This window comes from Cavia porcellus, unplaced genomic scaffold, assembly GCF_034190915.1.
Source record: "Cavia porcellus strain 051 isolate PalLab524CR breed Dunkin Hartley unplaced genomic scaffold, mCavPor4.1 scaffold_18, whole genome shotgun sequence".
Lineage (NCBI taxonomy): Eukaryota > Metazoa > Chordata > Mammalia > Rodentia > Caviidae > Cavia > Cavia porcellus.
Genome location: NW_026947501.1, coordinates 70,690,970 through 70,708,492, shown reverse-complemented (window position 1 = coordinate 70,708,492; position 17,523 = coordinate 70,690,970). Strand labels below are relative to the sequence as shown.

Genomic DNA, 17,523 nt, shown 5'->3' with positions numbered 1-17,523 from the left:
AAAAATCTAAGTATCTTGAGAAGTACATTGATAAAAGTTTGTGTGCCCATCAGCAATAACTTCTGACATTATTTTCATATGCCTTAAGACATAAAAGCTGATACATTTTCTGTAGCATAAGTGTTCCTGCAAGTAGTCTAAACCTAATGGCAACAGTTTTTTTTTTTTATCAGTTTTCTTATAAAAACCAAATGTAATCTATTTAATCTAAATACTGTTCAAGGTTATTCCAAAGACTTGAAGGAGAGGTCTCCAGCTTTCAGATTTACCAACTCATAAACTATTAAAACTATGCTTTGTGCTCACTTCAGCAGCACATATACTAAAATTAGAATGATAAAACTATGCTTTATCTTCAAGCAACACATAAAACAATTCAGAAATGGACTAAAAGAACTTCTAACATTTACTGATTCAGAAATGGACTAAAAGAACTTTTAACTTTTACTGATTAATTTAATTAAAAAGTATTAATAGGGGCTGGAGATTTAGCTCAGCGGCATAAGCACCTGCCTTGCAAGCAGGCGGTCGTGAGTTTGATCCCCAGTACTGATGAAAAAAAAAAAAGTATTAATAAAGCAAATGCAAATATGTGAAAGTTAAAAAGACCAAAAAAAAAGTTCTGTTGCAATCTCCCTCTACAGAGGTTGCTGTTAGTAATTTACATGTATCTAACCAGATTTTTTTTCAAACACAGAATTTATTCCAGGCACCAGAGTGTACACAATACAATGGATGGCTTTAAAAATAAGTCAGGTGTAGTAGAACACACCTATAATCCCAGCTACTCGGGAATTTCAGACAGGAGGACAAGTTTAACGCCACCTGATTACTTTGGCAAAACCTTGTCTAAAAAAAAATTTTTTTTAAGCCAGTCAAATTTAGCAGTGGGGGGGTGGTATACCAACTTTAGTGACACTAACGTTAGTAAGTTCTGATAACCCACTGCCATCGGACCAGCCTTGTCTAAAAATTTTAAAAGTGCTAGAGATATAGTTCAGGGCAAAATGCCCCTGAGTTTGACCCTCAGTACTACAAATAAATAATTAAGTAACATTCCCATCAGGTCATACTCTGACCTATGTTACTGATCAAAAGTTTTTTCTATCCTTTATACTTAACAGCTTTGGTAGGATCTTTTAGGTTGGGGATAATTTTGTGTTTGTTACACTCTCAAAAGCAATATTGCCAGTGTGGTGGCACATGGCTGTAACCCCAACATTCTGGGAGGCTGAGGGGGAAGGACTGGGAATTTGAGCCAGCATGAGCAGCAAGTTAGTGAGACCTTGTCTCAACATACCGAAAAAGGGATTGGGGACATAGTTCAGAGTGAAGGCCCTGGGTTCAATCTCCAGCAGCAAAACAAAACAAAACAAAACATACAAAAAGGCAACACAGAAAGTTAGAGGTCCCACTTCTCCAAGTAAGGGCCGTACTGGTTTTGTTTTTTTCTCTCTGGCAAACTACAGAGGCCCTCTATTCTGGCTGGTTTCAGGGAAGTGGCAGTTCTTTCACCAAGACAGAAAGGACTGACACCCCAGCCCAAGCCCCTGGCTCCCAAAGGAAAGGCCTTAGGCTTCCACCTAGCTCCCTGGGGTGCTTGCTTGCAGCCCATGTATGTCTGGCCCTAACCCACACAAGAGGCCTGGCCAACAGTCCCTGCTGCCACAGTGTCGGCCAGGTCAGTGATACTACCTCAGGCCTCTAGGTCAGGCTATCTGCAGGCTAAGTGCCAGCGAGGGACTGAGGAAAAGCCACAGAGAACAGAAGGACTGTCCAGCTGAGCCCTGCCCTATTCCGATGTACAGAATCTGTCAGGTGTGACAGAATATGAGTAGGGATTTCAAGAACACACAGGGGCAGCCAGCCACAGTAGCACATGCCTACAATCCCAGCACTCTGGCTAAGGCACGAGGACTGCTGAGTGTTCAAAGTCAGCCTGGGCTACAAAATCAAATTCAAGTCCAGCCTGCACTACAGAGTGAGACCTTGTCTCAAAAAAATAAAAGGAAGAAAGAAAGAGCATATAGGAGTATGTATGAGTGTAGTATGTGTGTCTGAGTTAGTGTGGTGTGCGTTTGAGTTACAAAGTTTTGGGACAGTTTATTATACAACTCTCATTTCTTTTGTACTAAACATCTCTCTTTTAAACTCAAGAGAACACCCCCCCCCCACACACACACACCTCCTGTTACACCTTCTGGTGAACAAATGCAGGTTCTTCTCTCCCAACCATCATTCCACCCACCCATCCATCCAACCACTCACCCATCTATCTACCCATCCACTCATCCATCCATCCAACCATTCATTTATCCACCTACCCATCCACTCATCCAACCATCCATTTATCCACCTACCCATCCACTCATTCATTCATCCATCTACCTACCTATCCATCATCAAAAGATTTTACTTTAGCTTCCGAAAATTTATTACTAACCCAGCCACCACGTCACAAGGAAATAAGTATAATTACCACCATAATCTGTCAAGTCTCTAGTCTAGAAAAACACCTTTACAAGAGACCATCAGGTAATGATTACACCCAGAAATATCAGAGACCAGGGTGGCTAGACCCACAACTAGAATACATAGCAAGATCAACTACTTTAACTTGTAATTGTTCCAGAAAATGTTGGAAATACAGCAGTAGCAGTTACAGTTGCCTCTAATAAATGTTTGCCCATTTGCTACAAGAACAGCAGCTAACAGGGGAAAGGGCCATTTGAAACAAGTTTACATGAGGGCTGGGGCTCTAGCTCAGCAGCATAAGTGCATGCTTGGCAAGCGCTTGGTTGTGAGTTCCATCTCCAATACCAAAAAAAGTTTGCATGAATGGCGATTATAACAGAGGTCACTAACATTACTCTGAGTCTGGTACCATTCCAGCTGTATTTTTTTTTTTTTTTTTTTTTTTTTTGGTTGAAACAGGGTCCAAACCTGGGCTCTGGAGCCCAGGCTGGCCTTGAATTCACAGTGATCCTCCTGAGTGCTGGGATCATCGGAGTATGCCAGCATGCATGGCTCCAACTGTATTAGCAGTACCTACTGACGCTTGGAACCTATGACTTCTCTTAACTACACGAAGAACCCAATCTCTCACCCTAGCAACGCCAGGCCTGCATATGAGGTGAACAGACACCCTAAAAACAAACAGGTAGGCACAGAGGTGATGGTTTGTCCGAGCTTGACAGTGGGGCAGGTGGGGTCAGAACCCAGATAGTCATACTCCACACCCACATTCTTCCCTGCGTGACACTGGCAGGAAAGAAGGGACCTCAAGGGGTCTCAAAGGAGGACAACAGGAAGCTATGGGTCTGGTAGTCCATCAGGACAAACATCAGGAGCTATTAAAACGAAAACTATCAAATCTCTGGCTGGGAGTAGAGGGATTTTTTTGTGGTTTTGTTTGTTTGTTGTTTTGGGCATCAGCAATTGGAACTCAGGACCTGAGCTTGCCAGGCAGGCACTGTGCCACTGAGCTGCATGTGCGGTCTGGAGCACAGGTTTCATCCTATAAGCGCTCCTGTCCTCTAGCTTTACTCTTCATGAAAGCTGCCATGACAGATAAAGTACTCGGTGCCCGGTCCTCCACCAGCTCCTGCCATTTTCCGGAGTCAGAGTGAACACTGATGCATGCACCTTCTTTCCCTGCAAGCAAGGATGACTCTTGGGAAGCTTTGAGGCCACAGAAAGTACTGGGAAGACACTTCTGCTTCTCTCCTTGAGCTCTGAAATACAAACTTACAAATATGAAACTAACTTAATACATTTAATCCAAAAATAACGCTTTGGTGTAGGCAATACTACACAAGTTATTGTGTCTATTGAGTGAAAATTTGCTGAAGTCAGAACAGATGTGTCTTGATGAACCTATCACGTAAGTCAAAATGTACTTAATACACCTGGCAGACTAGGCATCTGGGCTTGGCCTAGTCTACTCTTAAACGTGCTCACAACACCTACTAACACCTTACCAGCTGGGTAAGGTCATCCGAAACAAAGGCAATCTGTAATCATGTGTGGGACAGACACCCTGTGTGGTTTTTTTTTCCTAGCAAATTTGAATCAAGAACACCCTGTGTGGTTTACTGAACATGGCTGCATGGGTACTCGCAGCTGTGTACACAGCCTGAGCATACTGGACCTGAGGCCTGCAGGGAGCACCGAACTAAAACTAACTACAGATACTAGGGACACTGCATGCCAGGGTCATCAGCTTCTACCTGACAGCTGTGGTTCACTGCCACTGCCCTGCACCAAGACAGCAGCACACCACACGTGACTAGTCCAGCAGAAGTGCAGGCTCAAGATCAGAACTCTGGCTTCTCCTGAATGTGCACTGCATGCCCACTGTCATGAAGCAGAAAAACTGCCAAGCTGTTACCATCGTAAATCAGGGACCATCTGTACATTGAGGGGAGACATGTGAGGAGCCAGGATGAGTCTGCTTTTTGCAGCTCCTCTTGTAAGGATCAAAATAAACTGTACAGGGAAACAAGCAGAACATGGTTCTTCAAGGAGTGCACCTAAACTAACAGGATCCACAGTATCTCGAGCATATTCTACAGATGGGCTAAAAGAGCACAGGAAGACCCTGGATGCAGAAGGAAGAAGGGGGTCCCACTTAGCAGTTTGTACCAGGATGATTCCAAAATGAACTGTGGAAAAATATACATTAATCCAGCTTGATTTCTACAATGATGCACTCAGAGCTCAAAGACACACTTCAATATAATTTTTTTTTAAAGGATGAATATGACTTCTGTCCCTAAGAAAGTTCTACTTCACTGAAAAAGAGTGTATTTCAGGCACCAGAGTGCAAAGCTGTGCAGGATAAACAGGATGAGGGCTGGCAGAAGACACTACTTCCATCGGGCAACATCAGCAAAAGCTCTACAAGATGCAACCTGGCCTCCGAAGGATGGAGAAGAAAAGTTCACATTACAAAGTTTATAAAATCTGTAAGCTGAGGGGCTGGGGATTTAGCTCAGCAGCGTAAGTGCCTGCCTTGCAAGCAGGCAGTGTGAGTTCAATCCCCGGTACCGGTAAAAACGAAAGAGACCCAAAAAAAAAAAAAAAAATCTGTAAGCTGGTGAATTCCTCATGAGGTATACACTTACCAAAGTAAAGAAGCAGGGCAAAAAGCAGGAGTGAGCCTGTGGAGGAAACTACTGCCACACCAGGCACCTGTGCAGCAGGCCTCCAGGCCTCCCCATGGCCAGCGGACGGACGTGACACACCAGAGGTGGCTGCACAACTCTGCTCAGATCTCCAGTCTCAATCAAGAGCCAGGTCTGACGGACCCTGCTCCCTACCCTCATCCTGCACAGCCCACACCAGATTCACACACCAAACCTGCCCTGGCAGTGCTCACACACTCTGAGTGTGATCTAGCCACCGTGGCAGGTATAGAAGAAGCTGAAGCAATGGCCTTGAACCTGGCCATCTTCTATCCCAAGACTGACTCAGAAAAGGAGGGTGAGGCCATGAGGGAAAGCGTGCACCAGGGATGCAGCAACTTGAGCTGACCTCAGGGGGAGGCACAGTGTGGGAAGAGCTGGGGCAGGAGGGACAGCCTGTCCAGAGAGCAGGTCTGCTCACCCTCTACTGGAAAGAACTGAGTTATGGAAGCTAAGCGGAGGCACCTCCACCCCAGCTCACTTCCTGGGAACAGAGCAGAATAATTTAATCCAAGTGTCTCCATAATGAAGCAAGACAAGTGCTATATCAAAGGGAAAGAGAAGGAGACGAAGCACTTATTTTGGATTATGTCGGAAATATCAGATGACAAAGAATTAAAATCACCCAACTTTTTTTTTATACCCGGAATCAAACTCATGACCTTACACTTGCCAGGGAGGTGCTGTATCGCTGAGAAAAGCATCTAAATTAAATCCTTAGCAATCAGATGCTTGTTTCACTGGATTTTGCCAACTGATAATCATGTTGGACTGAGCTAATCTGTTCCTCTTTCTGAAATTATTAAGGTAAATAATAAAATTTCCTTTATAATACAAAAACATTAAAATATTAAAACATGGGCTGGAGATTTAGCTCAGCAGCATAAGCGCCTGCCTTGCAAGCGCGTGGTCATGAGTTCGATCCCCAGTACTAACTAAAAATAAATAAATAAATAAACAAATAAAAGCAGCTGGATGTCTTTATTTCATATACTTTAAAAAATATATATTAAAACAACCCCTCCCTCCCAGGCAGCACCACCATGCAGGGGATGCACAGAGCCACTGGCGGTGGTGGCAGCAGCTATGGCAGCAGTGGCAGCAGCAGGGAGAAGCCGTGCAGTGGTGCTGCACAGCTCCACAGCAGCTGGTGGCGGGGACCCTCTGTGTGTTTCGCTAGGGCTCATGCTCTTCTGGGTTTGAAAGGCAAAGCAAGTTTTACCAATGAAACCCTGTTCCTACTCTCGCTGTCGGGAACAAGAGTTTAAAACAACAAACTACCCACAAAACACCCCCTTCTTTCCACCAAGGGCTTTGGAAAACCAGAAAATTTTATGTGAGATTCACGTGCAGGGCTCAGGGGAGCCCACATGTGCATTGTCGTAACCGTGACCCACAAGCTGCAGGTCAAGTTGCTCTCTTAAAAAGTGAAGCCGTTTCAGCTTTTCCAAGAACCTGGATTTGTTCCATTTCCTCACCATGTTCAAAAAAAATAAAGTCCAACGCACACCGCAGTAATGAGCAGCCCAACACTACCCGTGAGGGGACCCTTCCAACAGTCGGAAATCAGTGACGGTATGACGTGCGACTTCCCTGAAGAACAGACACCAGCCCTCCAAATAGGCTGCTCGAGGGCGGCAGGCCACACACCTATTAGCCTCCCAACACGCTTCAGAGTTGAGGCACAGCTAAGCACTACAGAGAGCCCAAGCCCAGCCATGAAGCCCCGTGGTGTGTTCAGTGACAGAGTCGGCATACTATCTTGTCACTGATAAGACACCGTTTGCACACTAGCCTTGTTCAAGATATGAAATCACTCTTAAGGAAGTACACAGGAAGAAAAAAAAAAAGAAAAAAGAAGAATGTACACAGAGATGGGCGTGATGGCACACACCTGCAATCCCTGCCCTCAGGAGGCTGAGGCAGGAGGACTGCCACAGTTTCTGGTCAGCCTAGACCACACAAAAAAAAAAAAAAAATTTAGAGAGATATCATCATCCATTTTCACAAAACATGTAAATACCTGTTCCTGCAGGTCATAGTCATAGCTGTCATGTAGCAGAAGACTGAGGACATAGCGCGTATAGATCATGGCATCAATGCCACATTTCTCCAGCTCTTGTCCCAGCCAGGTCTGCACTGGGCCCAAAGCATGAAGCAGAGACATGTCAGAAGCAGACGCAAGGTCTGGACAAGAACTCGAGGAGCTCTCAGATGGCGAAGCACCCACGGTGAGGGCACAGACAGGTGCATGAAGTTAGGTGGCGGGCATCCTCAGCGGGCAGGGCGCTTCCCACAGCGCAGGTCCTGGTGCAGTGCGGAGGGGTTCTTCACTCCAGCAGCGGCAGGGGGTGCTGGACATGGAGGAGGAGTGCTGACCAGGCCACAGTCAGCTGTCTAGGACAGAGCTTCCCTCTCTAGGCATGGCCAGCACATCAGCATCCAGACATCAGCGCACGTGCGGATGGAACCTTCTGCTTTCATTTCACATTGAAGCCAAATGTAAGACTTGGGCAGAACCTACAAAAATGAGAGAGGAAAAGGTCTGTGTTATACAGAAATTCCACTGGTGATCTTTCGAAAAAAATTTAACAGTTCCTCTTATATCTCTGGGAGCTGGGAATTTAGCTCAGCGAAACAGCATCCACTAGCAAGCACAAGGCCCTGAGTTTGACTCCCAGTACCAAAAACAATGTCTCTGCTGTCAGCAAAACATGGTGGCACACATCAATAATCCCAGGATCTGGGAGGCTGAGATGCCTCAAGTTCAAGGCCAGCCTGGGTTACATGGTAAGTTCAAGGCCAGTCTGCACCACAAAGCTAGACTTTCCACAAAGCGAAAAAAGTCTTTTGTGTCTTTTTTCCCCCTGAAATGTCTGACATTTTCAATTAAGTGAGGGTTGGGCATATAGCAAGTGCCTGGGCATTTGTGTGAGTCCCTGAGTCCAACATCGAATCTCCGGGACCCAAAAAATAAACTAAGTGATGGTACAAACTCGCTTTAAAAATTGCCCTATGGGGCTGGGGATTTAGCTCAGCGGCATAAGCGCCTGCCTTACAAGCAGGCAGTCGTGCGTTCGATCCCTGATACCGATAAAAACGAAAAAGACCAAAAAAAAAAACTGCCCTATGCTCAATTACACTGGTTTATTTTGCTATCTCATGATGAGTAAAACTGTGTTGCCATGAACACTGAAAGAATTTGGTAACAAATCATCAGAGTTCATACTGTATAACAGGTTGAGCATGGTGGCTCACAGCTAAAAAAGCCCAGTGCTGCTCAGGAGGCTGAGGCAGGAGAATCACTGCCTGGGCTACAAAGTGAGTTTAAGGCCAGCCTAACCTGCACAGCAAGACTGTGTCTCAATAATGTTTATCTACAGAAATGTATTCTCAAAATACTCTACATGACAATTTTGAATCCACTTAATCTTTTTATTCAATAAAGCACTATTGCTTAGATATTACAAAAAAAATCCTGATTCAAGACAGAAAAAAAATATGTATCGTATAACAGAAATAAGCAGGTGAACAATAATTTTATTGAAACAGTGGTTAAAAAATTAGTCCTTTAAATTTTTTTCCAGACATGTTTTGAAATTTTTTTTCTTTTCTCTTTGAAATAAAATGGATTTGAAAAAAAATTTTTTATCCAGGTAATTATCATACAGCCAAAAGCTTTAGGATTTGTCATCGTTTTGCAAAAATGAAGACAAGGCCTTGTTTAAAAATAAAAATTAAAATTAAAGACATAGGGGTGGGGATTTAGCTCAGCGGCATAAGCGCCTGCCTTACAAGTGGCCAGTCGTGAGTTCGATCCCTGGTACCGATAAAAGGAAAAAGACAAAAAAATGTTAAAATAAAATTAAAGACATGAGTTCAGTCACCAGTATTATAGGATAAAAAGGTAAAGCTAACTCAACAATGGGGTTATTCAGTCATATTCTTTATGTCAGAATTTTAACATACCACTTAGATACCACAGCAGAAAGTAAACCTCATCAGCTCTTTCATAAATTTCAGTAGATTTCAAAGAGGATTTGAAGCCAGGTGTGGTGGTGCACACCTGTAATCCCAGCACTCAGGAGGCTGAGGCGGGAGGCCTGCTGTGACTTCAAGACCAGCCTGGGTATAAAGTGAGTTCAAGGCCAGCCTGAACTGCATAGTGAGTCTCCAAAGGCAAAAAAAAAAAAAAAAAAAAAGGATTTGAGAATTGATCCATATACTAGCAAAAGCATCAAATCAGAAAAATAAGTACTCTCCCTTACAAGATATACAACTGGGCTTTGAGCTTTTTATCTAGAAGTACAGAGTAAAATTTACTACAATAAACATAAAAAAACAATTTTTTTATCCATCACAGGACTAAGTCACTAGATTAATGCATCACTAAGTATTTTGACACTTTCAAAAATCCTTTCTACTATACTATCTTTCCTAAATTATTAAAGGTAGTTAAAACTAAGATTCTCTGTCATTTTTATCACATATTTCCTGGTTGACTCTTAAAATTAAAACATTTTTCTATCAATCACTTCACAGGTGTTCAGATCTCAGATTCCAAGACAGCCCACCAATTAAACACCATTTGATTCTGGAAGTAACACATTAATCAGTGGTCCAGTTGGTTACCATTCAGTGACCGTGAGACTGAAGCCAAGGCTGGGAACCAGAGACCAGGGCCCTGACTGAGAAACTGTCTGCAACTGCAGAGTGCTGCGCGCCCCCAAGGGTACAAACAGCAATGCGCATGGAAGGGACTAGTGATCAGGGCCGCAGAAAACAGCGTCTGATGCCCAGCTCAGGGCATCTGTGCCTCAGCCAGGCTGGAAAAATCTCACAATTCAGGGTACAATGGGAAAGTACCCCAAGGAAAGCCTAACCACCACTCTGATCCTGCCTCACAAATCTTCCAAGATTGCAAAAGACCACATTGCTTCCAGCTAATCTCACTGTGGTCCCAGAACAAAGCTCATGTCTATTTATAAGAACATAAAAATGGCAAAATTCAGAAATTAGCAGGGAGTAGAAATGAGAAGAATTCACTTACAATAGACTGAGAACTGACATAGAAAGTAGAATTGGCAGAGAGCACAGAAACAATATTATAACTATATTTTGTATGTTTAAAAGAGAGTAGAAGACACTATAAAAGATGTAAAATCAGCTAGGCACATACCTGTAATCCCAGTACTTGCAAGGCTAAGCCAGAAGGATCACCACAAATTCAAGGCCATCGTGAACTGCACAGTGAGTTCAAGACCAGCCTGCACTACTGTTTAGCAAGACTTAGTCTTAAAAAAAAGTGTGGGGGAGTGGAGATTCAGCTCAGCAGCCTAAGAGCCTGCCTGGCAAGCGTGAGGTCATAAGTCCATCCCTGGTATCAAAAACAAAAAACAAAACAAACAAACGAACAAAAAACAGAAAAAAGATGTCAAATAAAACATCTAGGGACAAAAACTACAATGTTCAAGATGAAAAATACAAATGCTGACATTAGTGACAAATTGAAGCATTAGAAACAAGATCACTAAACTACAAATGGGAAAAAAAATACACAAAGAGAAATGTAATTTTTAGAAATTAACACAGTATCAGTGAGTTCTGCAACAACTTTAAGAACTCTAGTAAATATGTGACTTATGCCTAAAGGGTAAAAGGGGCACAAAAATATTTGAGGAATTATTCCCCCAAATTTTCCAAACCTGGTAAAAACTAAAACAGATCCAAGCAGTTCAATGAACTCCAAGCACAAGACATACAAAGAAGGATGCACCACACAAAAATTACTCAAGTCTGTGATAAAGAGAAACACCCAGAGAAAAAAGAAGAATTAAATGTGACAAAGGACGAAGTCAGATTTCTTATTGGAAATAATGCAAATGAGAAGATAATGGAGCAAAAACTTTAAACACACACACAAATACTATGCTCATTAAAAATGTCTTTCAGAACCAATCGAAACAGAATTCTTCAGGCACGTAAAAACTGAAGGAATTCAGCAGCAGCAAACGTGGCCTACAAAACACATGAAAGAAGCCTTCAGGAAGAAGCAAAATGATACCAGAAAAAATGTGGACCACAAAGACAGCCAGAAATGGTGGAGAACCACCAGTATCTCCTGAGACCCATGCCATGTTGGAACTTAGGACGCTGTGAAACCAAACAACCAGCCTGCCTCCCTGCTAAGCAACCGTGAACCTACTGGTGCACAGCCTAGAGTCAAACATCCCACTCCCCCCCCCCCCCCCCGTTAGCAAATGGGAACCAGAAATCTGAGCGTCTCCTGGGAGGTTGACCATAGCAAATAAGGGGGACTGAAGGCAAATATTTTATTACTGTTTTGCTCTATTCTGATTAATGGTACTGCTCTATTCAATATTCTGTTTTGATAAGTTCTATAATATTCTGTATTTCATCTCATATTGATATACGTGATTGAAAGAACAACTATTATAAAGATAACGAAATATACTGTAATACCTATTTCTGTTATCCCGGTAATCTGTTGTGAAATTCTGTACCAATTTCACTGTATGATATTAGTTGGCTTTATTCTGTCTTGTTCTGTTGTATTTTACCACTTTCAAAATAAAATTAAAAAAAAAAAAAAAAGACAGCCAGAAATGGTAACTACATTCATCTCAATATTTAAATATCCTTTAAAAATGATAACAGTACGTGGTTTATAACATATGTTTAAGCAAAATATACGACAACAGTCACATAAAGACAGGTGTAGAAAAATGTAATGATACAAGGTTCTTACATATAGGAAGTGGTGACTCACCTAAAACAAATTCTGGTAAGACAGCTATTAGCAATCATAATGTATCCCATAAATGACCTAAACACACCAAATAAAAGAGATGGCCAGGCTGGGTTTTAAAACAGCAACCTCTAATTATATGTTGTAACTTCAAATATAATATGGAAATGGGTTAAAAATAAAAAGATGGGAAAATATATACCATGCTAACACAAACAAAAACCTCAAATGTCTGCATCATAGTATGCAGCGAAGTAGATTTCACTGCAAAAGTATCCAGAGATGGGGCTGGAAGGCCTGCCTGGTAAGCTGGAGGTCATGAGTTCAATCCCCAGCACCAAAAAACAACAAAAAAAAAAGTATCCAGAGACAGAGAACATACACTCCAATCAACAGAGCAAAACAGAGCTACTATCACAAGTTTTCTGTTTTTAACAGCACTCCCTTCTTCAAATACTCATGCTGAAGGAAAAAGACCTTCAAAGCATACTCTTCCCCCCATTCAAAACTGAATTAAATAAAGGGATCATGACTAATTAAACAAAGCCCCACAGTCAGTATTTTATCTTATTTTAGAATTGATCTTTTTTACTTTCAGTTTTAAGTGGTTCCCATTAAAGACATAAAAATAAAGTAAGATAGCTACTCCAGAGCCCATGAAGTTGGCAGAGGAGTCGCCACTCATGCAGCGAACAGGGAAGGCAGAGAAGTGCGCCACGCAGCAGCCAAGCCCACTCTGCTGTGTGAGAGCTGGCTCTCATGCCAGCCACTTCCCGGGTCTTGTCTTCTCTGTAAGACACAGTAACCCACCCACATCCCCTCTCTCTCCCTCTGTCTCTCTCCCACTCTCATTCTCTCCTCTTCCTCTTCTCAGAAGCAATGAGCAAGCTGGAAGAACCAGCCATGCACTTGGTGGCCTTTGCATTTTACAAAATGCTGTGTAAATGGACAGCATTATTACATAATTGCTTATATTTGCTTAACCTTACAGACTCTTTCACCTGATTATCTGGATAGTTTTTTAAAGTCTTTTGGAACAAAAATAATTTCCTTATCTTTAAAAAAAAAATCACACACAATGAAGTGCCCTCAGTATAGAATCATCTAGTTACAGCCACATCCAAGCCCTTCCTCTTGTTACGGAACACTTTATTTAGTTCTCTGTTACGAAGTTCAAGTGTGACACTGCAGTGAGCCCCAGCAGGCTGAGGGCAAAGGGAGATCACAGAGAGGCATGGTTCCCAGTGCTGCCCCGTGTTTCTGTCTGCTTTACAGGCAGACAACCACGGTGCCATCCCCGCAGGCTAAGTCACGGGCGGCCCAAACAGCACACACCAGCGCTCTGCTGTCCAGCACGGCAGTTCAGGCCTGCTTAAGGACCGTCCAGAGGAAAACAGCCTTGGCGGTCCATCGATTATCCTCCCAGCTGTCAGTGAGAGCTGCAAGGGAGAACACCCAGGAGCCTGCATCCAGGTTCACCACAGGGCTGGGGAGTCAGGGCCCAGGAGCCATGACTTCCTGATCAGACTTGGGACTGGCATAACAAATGGACCATTTTAAAATGAAAGCACTAATTCAGCTATCCAGTTTGCATGTTTTCAGAGTGACACAATCTGCCCTGCGTGGTTCGTCCATTAACAAAGACACAAGAGTTCTAAGTCTGTCAGTTAAACTGAAATCAGTGTTTTTTCAGCGAATCGATGAATGCGATAGCACTACCACTTACTTCTAAGGAAGAGGGGTTTGTAAAAGCAGTCACTTTGAAGAGGTCCACTCATCTCCCCAACCTCACCTCTTCTGTAACAATGCTCTAGACACACAGAGCTGTCTCTTTCTACACGCTTCACAACAGCACCTGTGTTACTGCACACAACTCCTGCCACAGCTCCCGTCAGCGTTTCTAGATGTTTCCCTCTGTCACTGACAACCCATGTGCTCCGAGTCTCACTCCACTGCCCAATACAGCGGCCACTGATCACATGGCCATTTAAACCCATTAAAATTCAGCCACCCGTCAGCACTGAAAAGCTGCATGCAGCTGACTAGTGTGAAGTACAGTTCATGTGTGTCACACACAGATCCTACAGGTGGACCAGGGCGGGTGGAAGCAGAAGGGAGATGATTACAGAGGAAGAAATAAAAAAAAGGAAGGGCAGAGAGGGTGAAAGGGCTAGAAATGAATGAAGTATGTTATGTGCATGTATGAATACCAAAACAAAGCCCACTACTCTGTGACTAATGCGCATTAATTAAGAAACTGAGTTAGAGCCAGTGATACAGCTCAGCAGCACAGTGCCCTGCCTGGCAGACATAGGGTCCTAAGTTCAATTCCTAATACCAAACAAATAAAAAGAAAAGAGAATTGAAAATGAGTGAGGACAAACTCCTTACACAAAATTAACATAATGAAAATATAAGCAGCTGACGATTCTAGAGTCTTCGTTACATTCATGGTGAATCTTTGGGGTAATTAATGTAAGTTTTATGGAAAACTAATGTGAGATGAACCTGTATTTAAAGCCTGATTCAGTACTTGTTTGAAAAGTGACAGCTTCCAGCTCCAATCCTCTTCTTTTCCCATTAGGGAACTTCTGGGTTATAAAAATGCATGAGGGGGGCCGGGGATTTAGCTCAGCGGCATAAGCGCCTGCCTTGCAAGCAGGCAGTCGTGAGTTCGATCCCTGGTACCGATAAAAACAAACAAGCGAAAAAAGATGCACAAGGAAGATCTATTTACAGGAATGCACACACAAAGGGAATGTATGGGATTGCAGAGACAGACACCTGCTAGAGGAATACTGAAGGGTGAGTTCGAGCAGGTAGAAAGCTTACTTATATAGGACTTGGGTATGAGTTTATAAATTTCCATATCTTTATGGCATAGGGTATTTATACAGACATTTGATACAATCTACTACATATACATGCCATCATAACTTGTATTACCACAATAAAAATGGTTAAGCATCATTTTTAAAAAGCTCTATTGGCTAACACTGACCCTTTGTGTGTGTGTGTGTGTGTGTAGATGAAGACAAGGTCTCATTGTGTAGTTCAGGTCCATTAAATTTTTTTCTTCAGGTACAGGGGACAAAAGCCAGGGCCTTTTGAGCTACATTCCCAGCTGTTTCTTTTAATTTGAGACAGGATCTTTGTAAATTTGTGGAATTGTTGAGGCTAGGCAAAACTTAGAATCCTCCTGTCTCGGCTTCTCAGAGTAGTAGAATTATAGGCCTGTACCAACATACAACCTTTTTTTTTTTTTTTTTTTTTTGGCAGGTACCAGAAATTAAAACTCAGAATCTCAAACTTGCCAAGTAGGTGCTGTGCTGCTGAGCCACAGCCCTGGCCCCTTGCCATGTAGTTCAGGGTAGCCTTGAATTATGTTGCCCAGGCCAGCCTTGAACTCAGTGAGCCCCTGCCTCAGCCTCCCAAGTACTGAGATATACAGGTGTGGGCCACCATACCCAACACAAAAGTCTTTGCCCGTCTCCACCAAATGACTATTTTGAACTGAACAAACACTTGTTAGTTCTTGCACCAATTCACATGTCCGTCCTCACATGACTATACTAGATATCCTTGCCTTCCCTCAGAAGATGAGATGCTAATTCCAAGTATTCTAAAATAATACAATGTGCAAAGAGGACCTGTTTGAAGGAACTGGAAAACCTTCACCCTTGTGTTTAACAAGACTGAAATTTCAACAGGCCAAATTTCATTAGAGTTCGGAATAATCACAGGAAGTTCAAAGACAAAGTCAGATGTATGGGATGAGAATTGATGAAGTTTACTGACAAAAAGAGAATTGTGAACAACCAGAGTAAAGAGCCACGGAGCAAACTCTGGGAAGAGCAGTGAAACAGGGTACATTATGTTGCAGAAACAACACCTCAAACTGTAGCAGCTTAACCCACAAAGGTCTGTGTCTTGCTTATGTCACCTGTCCACACTGTGTTAGCAGGGATGCTCAGGGCAGTCGCTTGGTGTGATCATTCTGGACATAGGGCAAGAAAAATGGGCATCGTCGTGAATCCTACTAACCTACGGGCCACAGAAAGTAAGATCTGTGCCAGAATGAGCTTTGTGCTTTGAGAGCTTCCTCCTGGCAGAGTTTCTCACCTCGCATAAGTCAAAGCCAGTTTACTGACCTCACTTCCCCAGGCACAGGGGTCACCTGCCAGGACGACCATGTCCAAGGGCAAAATACGAGAGTCGCAGCAGGACGCACCTACTGTCTAACACTGCTAAAACCAGCATCAGGTAAGGCTAGACGGAACATTAGAGCACAGATGAACTGAAATAACACACACATACAAAGAGACAGAAGTGACAACACCCAGAGAGCCTTCAGAAGGTATGCATGTTGGCCCTACACCCTTGACCACTTACAGCTACATTGCTGTTTTCCTCCCCTTCCAAAAAGATCACAAAACATCCACCAAACAAAACCTCAAAACACACCAAACGAAGTTCATTCTTATGAAATTTTAAAAGCGTTTGTTGGAAAAATAATGAATGAAATCTCAATGTAAACAAAATGAATAAATAAAACTGTTGGAAAAGCAATGACACAACTAAATTTTAGAAATTTAAATTAGAAATCTAATCTAGGAGAAAACTGCAAAATTTTCAAAAACCATATGCAAGTTTTTAGAAAAAAAATTTTAAAATAAGTAGATTTTTAGCATTTTTGGAAAGCTCCAACATGAGGACCCTATCACATGAAAACTAGATCACGGTGTGCCAAAGTAACTTTTCAAAGTGATACAGTGCCTTATCAAAATATCTGGGCACAGGGCTGGGGATTTAGTTCAGCGGCATAAGTACCTGCCTTGCAAGCAGGCAGTCATGAGTTAGATCCCCGGTACCGATAAAAATGAAAAAGACAAAAAAAAAAAAAAAAATCTGGGCACGACTATTTTGCTGCTTCCAATTGCAGAATATCCTAAACTCAAAACTAGAGGTGACCTCGCCTTGCTCAATGAGTGGGGGAAGAAGTAGGCTAAAATTCTCCAACTGGTAAAACTAAAAAGCTGTACCTAAAGCAGTAACATGTTACAGTTGTCCAAAATACTGAGCTGATGAGCAATACATCAATAGTGTTTAAATATCTATCAATAAAAGGTAATTTTATCAAGCCCTGTATGATGCCACATGCCTGTAATCCCAGGATGTAGGAAGCTGAGACCAGAGGATTACCATAAACTGGAGACAGCCTGGGCTATATCATTAGACCAACCTAAACCACAGAGCAAGACCTGCCTCAAAAAACAAACCAAAACAAGGGGGGGGGCCAAGGATTTAGCTCAGCAGCATAAGCGCTGGCCTGGCAGGCATGTGGTCATGTGGTCATGAGTTCAATACCTAGTACAAAAAAAAGGTGGGGGGCAGGAATTTAGCTCAGTGGTATAGCACCTGCCTGGCAAACACAAGGTCCTGAGTTTAATTCCCAATTAAAAAAAAAAAACAAAGAGCAAAACAACAACAAAATAACTCAAAAAAAGGGGCTGGGGATTTAGCTCAGCGGCACAAGCACCTGCCTTGCAAGCAGGTGGTAGTGAGTTG

At 42.7% G+C, this 17,523-nt stretch overlaps 1 protein-coding gene across 4 annotated transcripts in view; it reads right to left on the bottom strand.

Moving 5' to 3' along the window:
* Positions 1 to 17,523, bottom strand: part of Kiaa0232 (KIAA0232 ortholog) — an 83,629-nt gene that overhangs the window by 44,149 nt on the left and 21,957 nt on the right. For 3 of the 4 annotated variants that reach the window (XM_063230209.1, XM_063230212.1, XM_063230210.1), the window contains exon 2: positions 7,210 to 7,706. In XM_063230209.1, the coding sequence (XP_063086279.1) occupies positions 7,210 to 7,353 (144 nt within the window). In that variant the 5' untranslated portion in view covers positions 7,354 to 7,706. Of the gene's footprint in view, positions 1 to 7,209; positions 7,707 to 17,523 lie in introns of those variants that run through there. The other variant, XM_063230213.1, reaches the window with a different exon arrangement.